General features: G+C 35.5%; 1 protein-coding gene across 1 annotated transcript in view; it reads right to left on the bottom strand.

Moving 5' to 3' along the window:
* Positions 1 to 1,792: 1,792 nt before the first annotated feature.
* Positions 1,793 to 18,156, bottom strand: part of PPP4R4 (protein phosphatase 4 regulatory subunit 4) — a 120,164-nt gene continuing 103,800 nt past the window's right edge. The window contains exons 19-24 of the mRNA XM_017857865.1: positions 17,384 to 17,453; positions 16,858 to 16,944; positions 16,440 to 16,533; positions 15,305 to 15,372; positions 6,217 to 6,364; positions 1,793 to 2,833 (exon numbers count right to left, since the gene is read on the bottom strand). Of these exons, the coding sequence (XP_017713354.1) occupies positions 2,809 to 2,833; positions 6,217 to 6,364; positions 15,305 to 15,372; positions 16,440 to 16,533; positions 16,858 to 16,944; positions 17,384 to 17,453 (492 nt within the window). The 3' untranslated portion in view covers positions 1,793 to 2,808. The remainder of the gene's footprint in view (positions 2,834 to 6,216; positions 6,365 to 15,304; positions 15,373 to 16,439; positions 16,534 to 16,857; positions 16,945 to 17,383; positions 17,454 to 18,156) is intronic.

Below are 18,156 nucleotides of genomic sequence, written 5' to 3'. Positions count from 1 at the left end.
TTTTGTTTTGTTTTTGAGACGGAGTCTCACTCTGTCGTCCAGGCTGGAGTGCAATGGCGTGATCTTGGCTCACTGCAACCTCTGCCTCCCAGGTTCATGCCATTCTCCTGCCTCAGCCTCCCAAGTAGCTGGGACTATAGGCGTCCACCACCACATCCGGCTAATTTTTTGTATTTTAAGTAGAGACAGGGTTTCACCGTGTTAACCAGGATGGTCTTGATCTCCTGACCTCATGATCCACCCGCCTCAGCCTCCCAAAGCTGGGATTACAGGCGTGAGACACTACACCCGGCCAAGTGTCGAGTCTTAAAAATTGTTCCTACACAGACACACTCAACCACACATTCTCACACATACATGCTGTAACAACTGAGAACAGGTTACTGACTTAATCTAATTCATTTTATCCTCACTGTAAAACTTCTACTCCAGTTGAAGAGCCTGTTTCATTTCCATTCAAAGATTTCTCATATATCCACTAATTGTATGGCAAAACTGACTCATCTCCAGACTAAGATATTCAAGCTCAGGAAGTCAAATAATAGAAATGATTTTTTTTTAATGTGTAGGAGGTTATAAAGAAAAATTTCATGTGCTCCTTATTTAACCTCTATTAAGTAAAATCCTTTATAGACCTATCTCCATTTCTGCAGTAACAGTGAGCTCTACAGTTAGCTGTAAGGCTAACTAGTGAAATTCTTGGACTTATTCTTAAAATGCAAGTTTTAGTAATTGACAAAATGATGATGAAGATGTTCCTTTTCCTTACAGCTACAGATGGAGGGAGATTTTTCTTTGCCATACAACTAGTTTAAAGGATTAATTTGATAAGTTGTTAAACTGAGAACTTTCACAAAAGTATCCATCTTGTTTTTGATATAAATGGAGATACATGTAGATATTCATAACTGTCACTAATTTGCTTTTTATACTGTTTCTATATATCTGTCCTTGGAAATATAATTTTAACAAATATTTCAAAGATTTTAGGAAATGTCATGTTCTGTTAAAAACTTCCAAAAGTAATTTTGATTAATGGTTTTGATAATTTAAGACCTAGGAGTAAGATTGCAATTGACTGCTCTACATTCCTGAACTTTATAAGCAGTAGTTGTTTTTCTCTGTCAAATCAGTTTCCCTTCTCCCATTTGCATCATGGGAAAGTAAAAGCTTATAATTCTGCTAAATTTATTATAACAAATACATTGAAATTCTCCATTTTATTAAATTAATAGAATGCTATGAATCAAAGCACCAAAAAAACTGATGCAATTTTGATGTCTCATTCTGTACCAAATTCTCCAGATCTTAATATATTCAGTTCCACATTATTGGTGCTAGTAGGAGACATGATGAAAACAGTTAAATGAAATCCACAGTGAGTGTACTGATTACTTTAACCAGTACTGTCAAATTTCTCATACCTACTGAATTCTAACTACTGACAAAACAAGTAGTAACAATTCCGTTTACCTGGTTGTCCTTTGGCAAAGGACATTACGAAGAATCACTAAAAATAGCCAAAAAAGAAGCCATATGGAAGGAAAAAGGAAAACAAATGGCATGAAAAGGTCTCACACTGAGTAACTATGCTCTTATAGTTGACACTGGTATATTTCTTTTATTCACTACCTAAAACTGAACTATCTTACCCTTTAATTATAGAATAAAAACTGCAGGAGAGTATTTAAAACTTTTTTCACAAACACAGGTATCTCATTAACCTATGTTTTATTTTCAGTAAATTCATTATTCATTATTTCACATTATAAAAAGGAACCACACACACATATGCATTCACAAATTAGATCATCTTTATCATACATCGATACATTTTAAAAAACAAATATTTTCTAATATCAATATAGTTATATGCTGATTGCATTTTGAAATAGAGAAGCTGACAATAGCTTCATACAGTATATCTCAAGAACTGACAGTTTAAAATTAAGAACTGTATATATTCCACAGGCAAATTTTGATGGAAATATTAGCATTAGTACAAATAAACGCTGTTGACATAGCTTAAGCATGATAGCTTGGAATAACAGCTGATTCAGACTAGATTCATCATTTTAAATTAAATAAGGACAAATACAATCTAAAATGTAAACAAAGTATTTATAAAATAAATTCTCTAGGAAATAAAGAAAATCATCAATCTATTATTTTTAAGGTATTTATAGCTCAAAGTTATCAGAAATCTTTGTGGAATTTTCATTGCCAAATTTAAATTTGGAAATGTCCGGGTACAACATATTGACACCACACTCCGGAGGGCTGCCAAAATCGCAGACGGCTATTTGCATCCTTTCAGTGTGACTTTTCAAGTGGGCTTGGAGAGTCATGAGAAAATGCAGTATCTTTCTTACCTTCCAAGTCCGCCTCCAAGTGATTATGAAGCTAGGACGATTTCAGCTGATGTAGACTTTCATACGATTTTTAAATGCTAAAACTTTAGAACAATTAAATAGCTGGTTTCCTGCACAAATAAATGCAGATTTGTCTCTTTTACAGCAGTGGTTAAAGCACATACCTAGAGATGTTTTTCATTACACTTCACTATAACACTGGAATTCTGTAACCACATTATTACTCAAGAAATATATATTATACCTCCTAGGGAATCTAATTTGAAATATGGAAAGTTTAACATCAGCTGTCATTATGTCTCTCTTTCCACTCATTAACAACAACAAAAAAAACCCAAAACTTAAAAACAAAGCCCCAGCCATTGCTTTAGCTTTTGTGCACCAATCACATTATCTTCTGCTGCCTTTGTTTTGCCTCCTTCATCAAGCAGTTGATTTAAGGATTGGATTTTCTGGATTTTCTTTAGGAAGAAAGAAATGAAGGAAGAGAGGGAGGGTGGGGAAGGAGGCAATAAGAAAGGGAAAAAAAAGAAAAAAATATGAAAAATGTCATTATGTGTACAAGTACACATATAATGTGCACAAAGTAAATTAAAAATATATAGATACTTTACTTTGAATAAATCTAATACATGAGAAGTCTGATTAATGGAAAAAATGAATTACACATTAAAGATTACTTGGAATTATCTTTACTTACCAAAAATTCTGTGTATATATAACATAGCATTCAATTTAAATCATCTTTTCCTACATTTTAAATTTTGTATAACCATAATGGAAGTTACACAGGCATAAATATATGAACTGCCTTAAGAGACAAGATATAATACATACCTATGCTTCCTTTAAGACACTAGTATTCCTAAATACCAAATGTGTCATCTCAATGACACTGAAAAGCTGAGGAATGTATCGCATAGAATTTGAGAAGCAAAAATTGAGATAATTTATACTTTCCAAAATCACCTCACAGGCTTATTTTAAATGAAAGGAACATATTTTCATTTGGATATGGCCTGTTTTGAATAGTGGATACTATTTTACAGAAGAAAGACCAATGTGGATATCATCACCTATCCAGCCATGTGGCAGTGTGCACTCAAGACAGATCCATGTAAGTGCCACATCAGATGGAAATATAATTACAAACTTGTATATCCAGTCACAAGTTAAAAAAGCAACTGTGGATATCAACATTCCTCCTTTAGAATCAGAAAAGACTAAATAAACCTGATGTGATTTGTTATCAAAATGTTTGTTTCTAGAAAAAATTCAGTCTATGAAAAGGAAAAGCATGCTCAACAATGAAAGAACAGATAAAGAGAGTAATCTGAAATAAAGGAGAACCGGCATACATATACTGGGTTTCAACGGTCTTTACTGTAAAAAATGCCTATGGCATTTAGAAAAATATAATAAGTGGACAAGAGAATACATTACTTTTGATGTTACTAAATATGCTCTTCAACAGAAGAATTTCAGGGCAATCTTTTCTGAGGAAGAGGGTTTAGGGTAATAAAGAGAATTTCAGGGTCGGGCGCGGTGGCTCAAGCCTGTAATCCCAGCACTTTGGGAGGCCGAGAGGGGCGGATCACGAGGTCAGGAAATCGAGACCATCCTGGCTAAACACGGTGAAAACCCGTCTCTTACTAAAAATACAAAAACACTAGCCGGGGCGAAGTGGCGGGCGCCTGCAGTCCCAGCTACTCGGGAGGCTGAGGCAGGAGAATGGCGTAAACCCAGGAGGCGGAGCTTGCAGTGAGCTGAGATCGCGCCACTGCACTCCAGCCTGGGCGACAGAGCGAGACTCTGTCTCAAAAAGAAAAACAAAAAACAAAAGGATTTCAGGATGCCAGAGCTAGAAGGCACCTTAGAGAAGGAGGAACCATGAGGCGGCCCTGTCATGTGACAGATATGCACAGTGAGGGTCAGTGCACTGAGCTGAACTTTGCACAGCCACTTAGCTGCTGCTGGGAACAAGACACACAAGGCTCTCTATACACCATTACCGTGTCCTGCCTCTGTTTTTATCACTTTTTTTTTTTTTTTTTTTTTTCCGAGACGGAGTTTCACTCTTGTTGCCCAGGCTGGAGTGCAATGGCGCGATCTCAGCTCACCGCAACCTCTGCCTCCCGAGTTGAAGCGATTCTCCTTTCTCAGCCTCCTGAGTAGCTGGGATTACAGGAGCGCGACACCACGCTTGGCTAATTTTTGTGTTTTTTTTAGTATAGGCAGGGTTTCACCATGTTGGCCAGGCTGGTCTCAAACTCCTGACCTCCGATAATCCACCTGCCTTGGCCTCCCAAATTGTTGGGATTACAGGCATGAGTCACTGCACCTGGAGCTTTCATGACTTTTAAGTGGAACTTCCATAGTATAATCATGGGAGCAGTAACTGTATAGCTAAAGAGCATTCTCTGTAAATAAAAGTACACTCTGCATTGACACTAACCTGTAGTATCAATGTTCATTTTTTTCTATTACTATTATGTTTTTGTAATAGTACATCTGTTCTCTTTCCCTGACCTCTAGTCAATAAATTTATTTCTAAACTTATTTCTAAATTTTGAATGAAGTTGGGCATATATCCAATGACCAATTAAAATTTGGAATACATATAGTTTGGATGTTTGTCCCTGCCCAAATCTCATGTTGAATTGTAATCCACAATGCTGGAGGTGGGGCCTCGTGGGAGGTATTTGGATCATGGGGGCTGATCCCTCATGGCTTTGTGTTTTCTTTGTGATAGTGAGTTCTCGCAAGATCTGATCATTTAAAAGTGTGTGGCACCTCCCCCAACCCCACTTTCTCTCTCCTGCTCCTGCTTTTACCATGTGATGTGCCTGCTCCTGCTTTGCCATCTACCAGGATAATAAGCCTCCTGAAGCTTCCCCAGAAGCAGATGCCGCTATGCTTCCTGTGAAGTCTGCAGAACTATGAGCCAATTAAACCTCTTTTCTTCATAAATTACCCAGGCCCAGGTATTTCTTTATAGCAATGCAAAACAGCCTAAATCAGATCCTAAAAGGGACTCCAGCACAGAGTTTTTGCAAAAGAATGCATTCAAGAAACTTTATTCAAAAATGCCCATGCATTCACTAAAATATGTTTAAAAGAAAATCTAAATACTGTTAAAAGTCTGTTCCAACCAAAAGGTTCAGGTGTCCTATATGAAATAGCTAACTTGTAACTATGGTTTGGGTATCCTGGCTGAATCATTTATACCTTGATGTAGTCTCTTAAAAGGTGATTTTTATGGTACCCCTTTCTTAAATATTTAAGCTAAAAGAAAGACTTCAACAAATCAAACAAGATACAAATAGCACATTAAAAGGAATCATGGGGGAAAAGGAGAACGGAGGCCCTTTGTAACTTCAGCTTCAAGACATAAGTATAGTCTGTAAACCTCTCCAGTTTATTGAACTCACAATTCTGGGTTCCACGCTACCACTTATTTCTTAACGTGACATCAGCTGTACCCATCTTTCTGCACACTGGGTGATTAAATACCATATCCTTAAGCTAGGTGTTTAAAGGGATGCCTTCTTAGAGACAAATTCCCTAAATGTAAACATTTCACAGAAAAAAATTAGATTTCAGATATTAGTGGGAGCCATTTAAATGTTTCCTGTTGATTCACTAAGGTTACAATGCCTTTGCCAAATGTAAGTTATTCTATATAAACTAACAGAGTCACATGTGACAGTAATACTCTTTAATTTATAATATTTTCTCATTATAGACATTTTCTATTCTTCGGAAAGTACTTAAGTGGGAAGGAAAGTGTGTTGAGAAAAAGAATGGGATAATACACTCAGTCTGACATCACTTGATTACTTACAAGGTAGCCTTCCGTGGTTGTGTATCTTTACTTCCACTGCTCTTGGGATCAACTGAGTTACCTGTCCCACGGGAAGTACTTGGTAAGGGAGTATTAGGAGAAAAGGAAGGTGGAACACTACTGGCATTACGAGTCCGGAATGAATCATCTGAAAGTAATACATATAAAGTCAGACATATCAAATATACTAAGAAAGAGGGTAACCAAAGAGAGGAAAAGGTTAATGATAGCTGACTTTTTCACTTTTTAAGTCAATTTTATGAGGGTAAAATTTACATACAACAAACCGCAAAAAGTTAAGGTTTTGACATATGTACACCCCCATGAAGTCATCACCACAATCAAGATGTGAACATGTCTATCACTATGAAACAGTCCCTCATACCCCATCACAATCCTCCTCCGCCCTCTCCAAACCACTCCTGTCAATTATAAAATAGTTTGTATTATCTAGAATTTTATATAAATGAAAACATACAGTATATACTCTTTTCTGTCTGGCTTCTTTCATTCAGCATAATGTTGAAATTCATTCATGTTTCATTCAATACTTCATTCCTTTCTATTTCTGACTGGTATTGTGTGAATATGTCAAAATTTGTTTACCCATAATATCTGTTGATAGACATTTCTATTTTTTTCCAGTTTTTATATATTACAAATAAAGCTGCTATGAACACTCATGTACAAGTCTGTGTGTGGACATATGTTTTAGTTTCTTCTCAGTAAATGCGTAGGAGTGGAACTGCTGGGTCATATACTAAATACATATTTAACTTCACAAGAAACTGCCAAATTGATGTCCAGAATTTCTTTTCTTTCCTGACATTTCTGCCAGGAACATATGAGTATTCTGGAGAGTTACTCCACATCCTCACACACACTTGATATTGTGAGTCTTTCTAGTTTCAGACATTCTAGCAAGTGTGAAGTAGCACCTCCTTGGGTGCTTTTCTTACTGCTTTTAAATTTCCATTTCCCTAATGATTAGGATGTTAATCACTCATGTACTTACTTGTGTATCTTTTGTGAAGTTCATGTTCAAACCTTTTTCCCATTTTAAAACTGGTTGCCTAATTTTTGTTAAGACATCTTTGTATATTCTGGATACAAATTCTTTGGTATATATTCTATGAATATTTCCTCCATATCTATGCCTTGCTTTTGATTTTTTAATGCTCTACTTCAAAGCCCAGATGCTTTAATTTTGATTAAGTCCAGTATGTTAATATTTTTGTTTTATGGTCAAATCTTTGTGTATTCCAAAATCACAAAGACTTTCTGCTATATTTTCTTTAGAAAATATAGACGCTTTTATGCTTAGGTTTACAATACATTTTGAGTATAGTATAATTTTGTGTATGGTGAGAAGACTTGAGATTCACAGGAACAGAAAATCAGATACTGCATGTTTTCACTTATAAGTGGGAGCTAAGTAACGTGTACATGTGGTCACAGAATGTAGAATACTTGTCACTGGAGACTAGGAAGGGTGGGAGTGTCAGAAGGGGTGATGGATGAGAAATTGCTTAATGGGTAAAATGTACACTATTAGGTTACACTAAATGCCCAGACTTTACCACTATGTAATATATCCACGTATATCCATGTAATAAAACTGTACTTGTATGCCTTAAATTTATGCAAATTTAACAAACAATTAAGGTTTAGGGTTTGTTTTGGTTTTCGTTTCTTTAATATGGATATCCAGTGGTTCCAGCGCCACTTTTTAAGTAGACTTTATTTTTTACAACAGTTTTAAGTTTACAGCACAATTGAGCAGTAGATACAGAGATCTCCCATATCTTCCCAGTCATACACAGCCTCCCAACTTCAATGTCTCCCACCAGTGGTACATTTGTTGCACTGATGAACCCACATTGACACATCATTACCACCCAAAGCCCACAGTTCACATTAGGGTTCACTCTTAATGGCGTACACACTATGAATTTGGACAATATATAAATGACACGTTTCTATCATTTTGGTATCATACAGAGTGTTTTCACTGCCCTAAAAATTATCTGTGCTCCATCTATTCAATTCTCCTTACCCCGAACCCCTGACAACTACTTATCATTATACTGTCTCCATAGTTTTATCTTTTCCAGAATGTTACATAGTTGGAATGTTACCTTTTCAATTTGCTTCTTTCACTTAGTAGTATGTATTAAAAGTTCCTTCATGTCTTTTCATGGCCTGATAGCTCATTTCATTTTAGCACTGCATAATATTCCACTGTCTGGATGTACCAGTTTGTTTATTCATCTACCTACTGAAGAACAACTTGTTTGTTTCCAAATTTTGGCAATTATGAATAAAGCTGATATAAACATTCATGCTCAGATTTTTGTGCAGACATAAGTTTTCAACTCCTGTGGATAAACACCAAGGAGCATGACTGCTAGACCATATGGTAAGAATATGTTTGGTTTTGTAAGAAACTACCAAACTGATATTCCATAGTGGCTGTACCATTTTGTATTGCCACCAGCAACGAATGAGAGTTCCCACTGCTTCACATCCTCACCAGCATTTGTTGTCAGCGTTTTGGATTTTGACCATTCTAATAGGTGTGTCATGGGACTTCATTTTTTTTAATTTGCACAAACCTGATGACATATGATGAACACCTTTGCATATGCTTATTTTCCATTGACATATCTTCTTTAGTGAGGTATCTGTTCAAGTCTTTGCCCATTTTCTAATCAGGTTGTTAGTTTTCCTACTGTTGAGTTTTACAAATTTTTTGTATATTTTGGATAAAAGTCCTTTATCAGATTATGTGTTTTGCAAACATTTTCTCCCAGTCGGTGGCTTGCCTTCTCATTCTCTTGACAGTATTTTTCAAATAGTAGTTCTAATTTTAATGAATTTCAGCTTATTTTTTATTTCATAGATTGTGCCTTTGACACGGTATCTAAAATGTCATTACTGTAAGCAAGGTCATCTATATTTTCTCCTATGTTATATTCTAGGAATTTTATAGTTTTGCATTTTACATTTAGAACAGCGATTCATGTTTGAATAAATTTTTGTGAAGGGTGTAAAAGATCTATTTTTATTTATTTATTTATTTTTTGCATGTGGGTGTCCTATTGTTCCAGCTGCATTTGTTTGAAAAGACTATCTTTTCTCCATTGTATTGGCCTTGTTCCTTTGTTAATGATCATGTGACTACACTTACATGGATCTATTTCTGGGCTCCCTATTCTGTTCCTTCAATCTGTTTGACTATTCTTTTGCCAATACCACACTGTGATTGCTGTAGCTTTATAGTAAGTCCTGAAGTCAGGTGGTGTCAATCTTCCAGCTTTGTTCTTCTTCATTATTATGTTGGCTATTCTGGGACTTTTCTTCTCTAGGTAAACTTTGGAATCAGTTTGTTGATATCTACCAGATAACTCGTTGGGATTTTGACTAAGACTGCATTTAGTTTATAGATCAAGTTGGGAAGAACTGACATCTTGACAATATTGAGTCTTTCTAGCAATAAACATGAGATATCTGCTTCTTTATTTAGTTCTTTGATTTCTCCTATCAGAGTTTTGTAGTTTTCCTTATATAGATCTTGTATGTATTTTGTTAGAATTATGCCTATTTCATTTTTCTGAGTGCTAATAGTAAATGGTATTTTGCTTTTAATTTTAAATTCCTACTTGTTCAATGCTGGAATACAGGACATATTGAACTTTGCACATTAACCTTGCAGAATATTAACCTTATATTCTGCATCCTTACCATAATCACTTCTTAGTTCCAGAAGTGTTTTTGTCAATTCTTGTGGATTTTCTACATAGATGATCATGTTATCTGTGACCAAAGACAATCTGAGTTCTTCCTTCCAAAATCAGTATCTCTTTTCTTTCCTTTTCTAGAACTTCCAGTATGATGGTAAAAAGGAATGGTGACAGGAGGACATCATTGTCTTGTTCCTGATCTTAGGAGGAATGCTTCTAGTTCCTCACTACTGTGATGTTATCTGTAGGTTTTTTGTAGATTTTCCTTATCAAGTTGAGGAAGTTCTCTATTCCTAGCTTACGGTTTTTATCGTGAAGAGGTGTTGGGTTTGGTAAAATGTCTTTTCTTCATGTATTACTATGATCACGTGATTTTTCTTCCGTGGCCTGTTAGTGTGATGTATTACATTAAGTGTTCTTCAAATGGTGAATTAGTCTTCTACAACTGGTATAAATCCTACTCAGTTTTGGTGTATAATTCTTTTTATATACTGTCGGATTTGATTTGCTAATATTTTTTGATGATTTTTGCATTTGTGGTCATGAGAGATGTTGGTATGTATTATTCTTTTCTTGGAATGACTTTGTCTGATTTTGGTAGTAGGGTAATGCTGACCTCACAGAATGAGTTAGGGTATATTCCCATTGCTTCTATCTTGTGAAAGAGACTGTAGATAACTGGTATAATTTATTCCTTAAATATTTGATAGAATTTATCAGTGAACCCATCTGGGCTAGATGCTTTCTGTTTTGGAAGATTACTAATTACTGATTCAATTTCTTTAAAAGATATAAGCCTATTCAGATTGTCTATTCTTTTTTTTTATTATTATACTTTTAAGTTCTAGGGTACATGTGCACAACATGCAGGTTTGTTACATACGTACACATGTGCCATGTTGGTGTGCTGCACCCATTAATTCGTCATTTACATTAGGTATATCTCCTAATGCTATCCCTCCCCCCTCCCCACAATAGGCCCCGATGTGTGATGTTCCCCTTCCTGTGGTCTATTTCTTCGTCTGTGAGTTTTGAATCATGTCACTCCTTTTTTTTTTTTTTTTTTTGAGATGGAGTCTCGCTCTGTCTCCCAGGCTGGAGTGCACTGGCACGATCTTGGCTCACTGCAACCTCCGCCTCCCAGGTTCAAGCAATTCTCCTGTCTCAGCCTCCCAAGTAGCTGGGACTATAGGCACATGCCACCACACCCAGCTGATTTTTGTATTTTTAGTAGAGATGGGGTTTCGCCATGTTGGTCAGGCTGGTCTTGAACTCCTGACTTCAGGTGATCCACCTGTCTCTGCTTCCCAAATTGATGGGATTATAGGTGTGAGCCAATGTGCCTGGATGAATTGCGTCTTTCAAGGAATTGGTCCATCCAGCACCATTTTAAAAAATATTATTCTATCACTATTGATTTATCTTGAAGCCTTTGTTAAAATCAACTGACTATATATGACAACATAGAACACAATGTCTCGATTATCAGAATTTTATAATAATTGTTGAAATCAAACTTACATTTAAGTTCTCCAGCTTTTTTCTTTTCAAAACTATTTTGGCTACATTGGGGTCCTTTTGCATTTCAATACAGATTTTAGAATCAGTTTATAAATTTCTGCAAAAAGACTACTAGAATTTTAATTAGGATTTCACTGAATCTCTGGATCAATTCAGAAAAAAACTGACATTGGAACAATATTAAATTTTCCAATCCATAAACATGTTATATTTCTCCATTTACTTAGGTCTTCAGCTTCTTTTAGCAGTATTTTAAAGTTTTTTATGCATCTCTAGCACATTTTGTTAAATTTGTCCCTGAGCACTGTTTTTGAAGATACTTTACATGTTATTTTTTAAAATAAACTGTGTTTTTCAGAATAGTTTTGATTTACAGAAAAATTGACACAACAGAATAAATAATTCTCATATATCCCCTTCACCCAATTTCCTCTATTAATAGCTTACGTGAGTATGCAATATTTATTTAATGAACCAATGCTGATACATTATTAACTAAAATCCATAGTAGTTGTTATTTCATCTAATAACAACTTTTTCTGTATCAGGATCCCATCCAGGATACTATATCACATTTACTTGTTAGTTCTCCTTAGGCTCTCCTTGGCTGTGACAGTTTCTCAGACTTTTCCGAACAGTTTTGAGTAGTATAACTGAAAACAGGCAGAAGTCCCCACACAATGAACAGTGGATTCGCGTTAAGTAAAAAGTATCCAATCTGGCATTCCAAGTTCTGATTCTGACCTTTCCTTACAGTTTTTGTTTGTCTGTTTTTGGGGGTTTTTTTGTTTCGTTTTTTGTTTTTTCTGAGACGGACTCTCGCTCTCTCGCCCGGGCTGGAGTGCAGTGGTGCAATCTCGGCTCTCTGCAAGCTCCGCCTCCCAGGTTCATGCCATTCTCCTGCCTCAGCCTCCCGAGTAGCTGGGACTAAGGCGTCTGCCACCACGCCCAGCTAAAGTTTTTTTTTGTTGTTGTTGTTGTTTTTTGTTTTGTTTTTTTTTTTTTTTTGTATTTTTAGTAGAGACGAGGTTTCATCATGTTAGCCAGGATGATCTTGATCTCCTGACCTCATGATCTGCCCACCTTGGCCTCCCAAAGTGCTGGGATTACAGGTGTGAGCCACTGCGCCTGACCTCCTTACAGTTTTATTTAACACCACTCCATTATACCCACTCCACACTTCAGCCAAACTAGTCAGCTGTTGCTCCCTGAAAATATCAACGATCATCTTTTATTTATGACTGGTATTGTGAATGGAATGTTATTCTATACACATCTCTGCCTGTCAAAATTCTAGCATACCTTAAGGTTCACGTCAAATGACATAATCATCTTGAAACCTGTTTTGAGTCCCACAAATAAGATCTCTTCTCTATGCAAACATCTGAAATATTTGTTAAAAGATGTTCTGCTTCCATTTTCTCTTTATAGATGTGTTATTATATAGTAAAATTTTTCAGTTTCTATTTTAAGTAATAAATAACAATAATAAACCCTTTTTCTAACCAAGAACTCTAGGAGGTATTTAATTCAACCTACAGTTCTCCCTCAACTGAAAATAATATTGAGACATTAAGATAGAATATTTTTCAAATATTTTAATAAAATATTTACTCTCACAATATAGTTTGGCTTTGTGTCCCTACCCAAATCTCACCTTGAACTGTAATAATCCCCATGTGTTGTGGGAGGGACCCAGTGGGAGGTAACTGAATCATGGGGGTGGATTTTTCCCATGCTATTCTCATGATAGTGAATAAGTCTCACGAGATCTGGTGGTTTTATAAAGGGGCAGTTCCCCTATATAGACCCTGTTGCTTGCTGCCATGTAAGACACATCTTGCTGTCCCTTTGCCTTCTGCCATGATTGTGAGGCCTCCCCAGCCATGTGGAACTGTGAGTCAATTAAATCTCTTTCCTTTATAAATTACCCAGTCTTGGGTATGTCTTTATTAACAGCATGAGAAGAGACAAATACACCTCATAAAACACATAACTTAAGACTTTGGATGTAAGTTTTAGGATCTGTGGACCATATCTACTCTCTTGGTTCTTAAAGTCACTTAAAAACTAGCAAAGTTAAAACTAAATAAATTAATGCACTTAATTAAAACTTTTAAAAACCACTTCTGAATCAATATTCTTAATGATTTAGACAAAGAAATTTCTTGACAGAAAATGTTACAAGATCATGAATAAATATGTTCATTACAGCTAAGTGAAGAAGTACCAAGAGAACAGGTGAGATCCACACAAGTCTGAAGAACCCCTTGTGAACATCTATAATCATCTGCACCATTAGCTCAAAGTTAATTCCAACCGGTTTTGTACACTTAAGTTTTTAAAGTCACTCCATATTTTAAATAAAGTTCTTAAACTCTGAATGTTCCTTAGTGCCTCCTAAAGAATTCACAGTTTTACTGAGCTGAAAGTAATCAATGGTTTTATTATTTATAGTCCAAGATATGGGGAAAATTTTAGTTCATCAACTTTCTGTTGTTATCAAATTATTTCTTGTGATAATCATAGTCTACCTTGCAGAACCATTCTATATACTGTACGTGAATTGCCAATGCTTTAATGCTAGAAAGATTTTCTCTTCCAGCAAATGAAACAGTTTACAGAACAGCCAATGAGTATATATACATTCCCCATAAGAATTAAAAAGAAGGCTGGGTGCGGTGGCTCACGCCTGTAATCCCAGCACTTTGGGAGGCTGAGGCGGGCAGATCACGAGGTCAGGAGATCGAGACCATCCTGGCTAACACGGTGAAACCCCATTCTCTACTAAAAGTACAAAAAAAACTAGCCAGGCGTGGTGGCGGGTGCCTGTAGTCCCAGCTACTTGGGAGGCTGAGGCAGGACAATGGCATGAACGTGGGAGGTGGAGCTTGCGGTGAGCCGAGATCTCGCCACTGCACTCCAGCCTGGGTGACAGAGTGAGACTCTGTCTCAAAAAAAAAAAGAATTAAAAGAAAAGAAGACAGAATACTCAAAATATAACCTAAAATGAAAACGTAATTAAGCTCTTAAAAATTTCAGATCTTTGAGCAGATTCACTATTTACACTAAAAAAAAAACTACCATAGATCAATAGTAAAATTTTCAACCAATATTTCCAAAGTATAAAGTTAAAAACACACATTTAGCCACTAGTAATTTTAACAATATAGTCTACATTATTTATAGTATAATTCTATGCTCTGTTATATAAACCAGAGGCCAGCAAATTACGGTCTGTGGGTCAAATCTTGCCCACTGCCTGTTTTTGTAGATAAAGTTTTATTGGAATACAGCCATATCTATTCATTATGTACTGTCTATGGCTGCTTTTAATCAGTAACAGCAGAGTTCAATAACTGTGACAGACCAATTTAGCCAACAAAGCCTGTATGTTTACCCTCTGGCCCTTCAGGGAAATGTGCTGACCCTGCCACAAACTTCCAAATACATAATATTGTAAATGTTTAGCTGTTCATCTAGATTTACAGTGAAGTCCTGTTGTTTCTAACTTCCTTAAAAATTACTGTGAAACCTTTTTGTCTGTGCCTCAGTAAGCCTTCCCAGTATGGTAAAACATACCCTATCACTTTTGTTCTTTTTCTATTTTAAAAGTATTAAACTCTGAGTCTTGAACAGTGAAGACAAAATAGTTTAGTCAAATATTTTCTCAATTGCTAGACAAAAATTTAATTTCTTAGGGATCTGATAAATATATAAATTTAGGAAAACACTGTATCTAGTACTAAAGAAATAGGTCATTTAAGGAAAATAATATTTTGTTAAATTTAGCAATTTTTTGAAGAACTTAGATTGCTACTTACCAGTTAGTGAAAGCACAGAAGTCTTTCCTAACCCTGAGACAGGTGTATATCCTGTTGTAGAACTTTTACTAGAAAACAACATGATTTAGTTTAAAATACAAAAACACACTTCTTACAATCTCAGTCATCTAACACTTGTGCTGTTTTAATCTTCTTTTTAATGCTTTGCTCTACTTACAAAACATTTGTTGCTTTCATTTCTCACTTTTTTAATATTCATGCCTCACAACGCTTACTTTGTCCATAACTTAAAAGCATGTCCTTAAACTTTTGGTTCATCAGAATTACCGTTTTTCTTTTGAGGTTCAAGCAAGGCAGCTAAGATGGGTAAAATTTTCTTGGAAATAAAATTTATCTTTAGTTATAATCTCTTTTTTCTATCTTGAGATCTCTATTGGCCAGGTACTTTTGATAGATCTTTTGATAATGCCCCGAAACACAGCTGAAATTCTGTAAGAAGCTATCTTTAAAAGAAAATATTTTTTCCTGAAACATGTAATTTATCTTGATAGACAAAGGAATAGCTTTAAAGATATTTGTTTTCTTAAAATTATTTTGCTTGTCAATTGACATACAGCTGTTTGTACAGCACATATAAAAAATCATGGTAATTTAATTTATATTGACTCTCTCCTCATCTTAACTGCTTGTAATTTTGTCTCCGAGGCTAAAGGGGAAACCAGACATTCATCTATTGTCAGGATAACTCTGCTGTGATCACTTTATCATATGAACATGCCAATGGCTTCTTTATAGACAGAAACAATATTAGTAGCAAAGCGATGTCTATACACATTTAGCAAATGGAGCATACTCATACCTATTAAAAGTTAAGTGGAATATGTGATATACTACTACCTCCCTCATGAATAATATATGGATTCTATGATATTATTAAATAGTATCATGTCAGTATTCTTCCTAGAATGCCAGAATACCTATTTTGTGAAAACTGTTGGAGGTCTCTTATTTTTAAATATAACAATCCCAGTTTTCAGAAGAAAACTGACAAAATATCGGCCTATTAAAAAAAACCTCAAAATTCATTCTGATTTTTATAAAATGTGAACTCATATATATGACGATGTGAATAAAGATAAAACTATGTTAAAATCGAAGAGCTGACAGATCATACCTAGCACATTTCTCTAAGTTGCCATATTTTGCATGAAAAGCTTGATTATTAAAAGACTGGCTTCGAATCAATTTGGATTTCTTGATTTCTTTACCTAGAGTAATAAGCAGAAAAGAGGAAAATGTATTCAGTTCATCCTCAGCTGCTCCAACCCCCATTTCCTCCCCAACTACCATCATTTTCAGTAAAACACAGATGGCTTTAGCCCTTTTTTTCCTTAATTTGAGCTCACTGAAGTATCTCTTACCCTTACTAGCAATTAAAAACTACCAAAACAACTAATGATAGAAGGTGAAAAGTGCTTTAGAATGAGATATATTATCCTATTGTATCTCATCTAATAGAGTGACTTTGCCAGCAATTAATTTTTATAAAAGGAAGAAAATTATAAAAGATATAAAAAGAAGTTATTTCTTACTTGTCGATGGGGTGACAGAAGAGGGTCCAGGAACAGAAATGGGGATGTTCTTGGGTAGACTTTGCGTTGGTGTCTTAGTGTCTCTACCTAAAATAAATTCTGCTTTAAGTTCTATAATTTCTTCTAAGTCCTTATTACTCTCCATAAATATACAAGACAATTCAGACAATATGAATCACTATCCCTAGCTAAACAGCTTTCTTTTCCAAATATTCTTATTTGGTAAGATTTACATATTTCAATATTTGTTATTCAGTGGTCAGTTTCACAATTTTACAGCTGTTATTAAACTTGAAACTTTTCTTTTGAAGGATCTGAACGTCCACTCTGGTTCCTGCCTTTCATTTATGTATTCTTAACATGTGTACCATGTTAAGCAGCCAATTTTCAAAAATGACTTTTCAAAGACGAAAGACAGTAAAGCAATTTTCCATATCAAATAAAAAATTCAGCATGGTCTTTCAGAATACCAGGATGCAACATTAATTATGTAACTAAATGGTGAAGACATAGAAAAATTACTTACGTTTCTTTTCAAACATTTTATCACTCATGGGCCTTCCATCATTCTGTTGCTTTTCTTTCTCTAATTGTTCCTGTTATTAAGACAGTATCTTGCATTAAAGGTACAACTGAAGTAGGTTTAGAAAATTCTTCTGAGAAATTAAGCATTAGAGATTCAAATAAAGTTCATAAAAATGCCTAAAAGAAGTAGTTTTTTCCAGTGTTAGTGTCTAAAGAATTCAGGGTTCTTTCAGATTTGTGCTCTTTTAATATCTACAGAATTCTGCCCTTGGGGGTCTGTCAAGCTAAAACAATGAGTTTGGTATCGTTGTAATAATGACCCTTCATTTTCTAGATGGTATTTCCTAAATCGCATTAGTAAAATATCCCTTACTTCGGTCACTTCAATTTCAAATTGGTAAATGGCTAAATAATATCTTTCTTTAAAAAGACTGAAAGAAAAGAAAACGGTCTTGGATATTTTTAAATGCTTTACTTAAGTATAATATACATAGAGAGGCCGGGCACCGTGGCTCAGGCCTGTAATCCCAGCACGTTGGGAGGCTGAGATGGGTGAGTTATCTGAGGTCAGGAGTTTGAGACCAGCCCGGCCAACATGAAGAAACGCCATCTCTACTAAAAACACACAAAACATTAGCCAGGCATGGTGGTGCATGCCTGTAATCCCAGCTACTCAAGAGGCTGAGGGAGGAAATCTGGGAGGTGGAGGTTGCAGTGAGCCGAGCTCATGCCACTGCACTCCAGCCTGGGTGACGGAGTGACACACCATCTCAA

This window comes from Rhinopithecus bieti, unplaced genomic scaffold, assembly GCF_001698545.2.
Source record: "Rhinopithecus bieti isolate Rb0 unplaced genomic scaffold, ASM169854v2 scaffold_41913, whole genome shotgun sequence".
NCBI classification, from domain to species: domain Eukaryota; kingdom Metazoa; phylum Chordata; class Mammalia; order Primates; family Cercopithecidae; genus Rhinopithecus; species Rhinopithecus bieti.
This window is presented reverse-complemented; position numbering and strand designations above follow the sequence as displayed.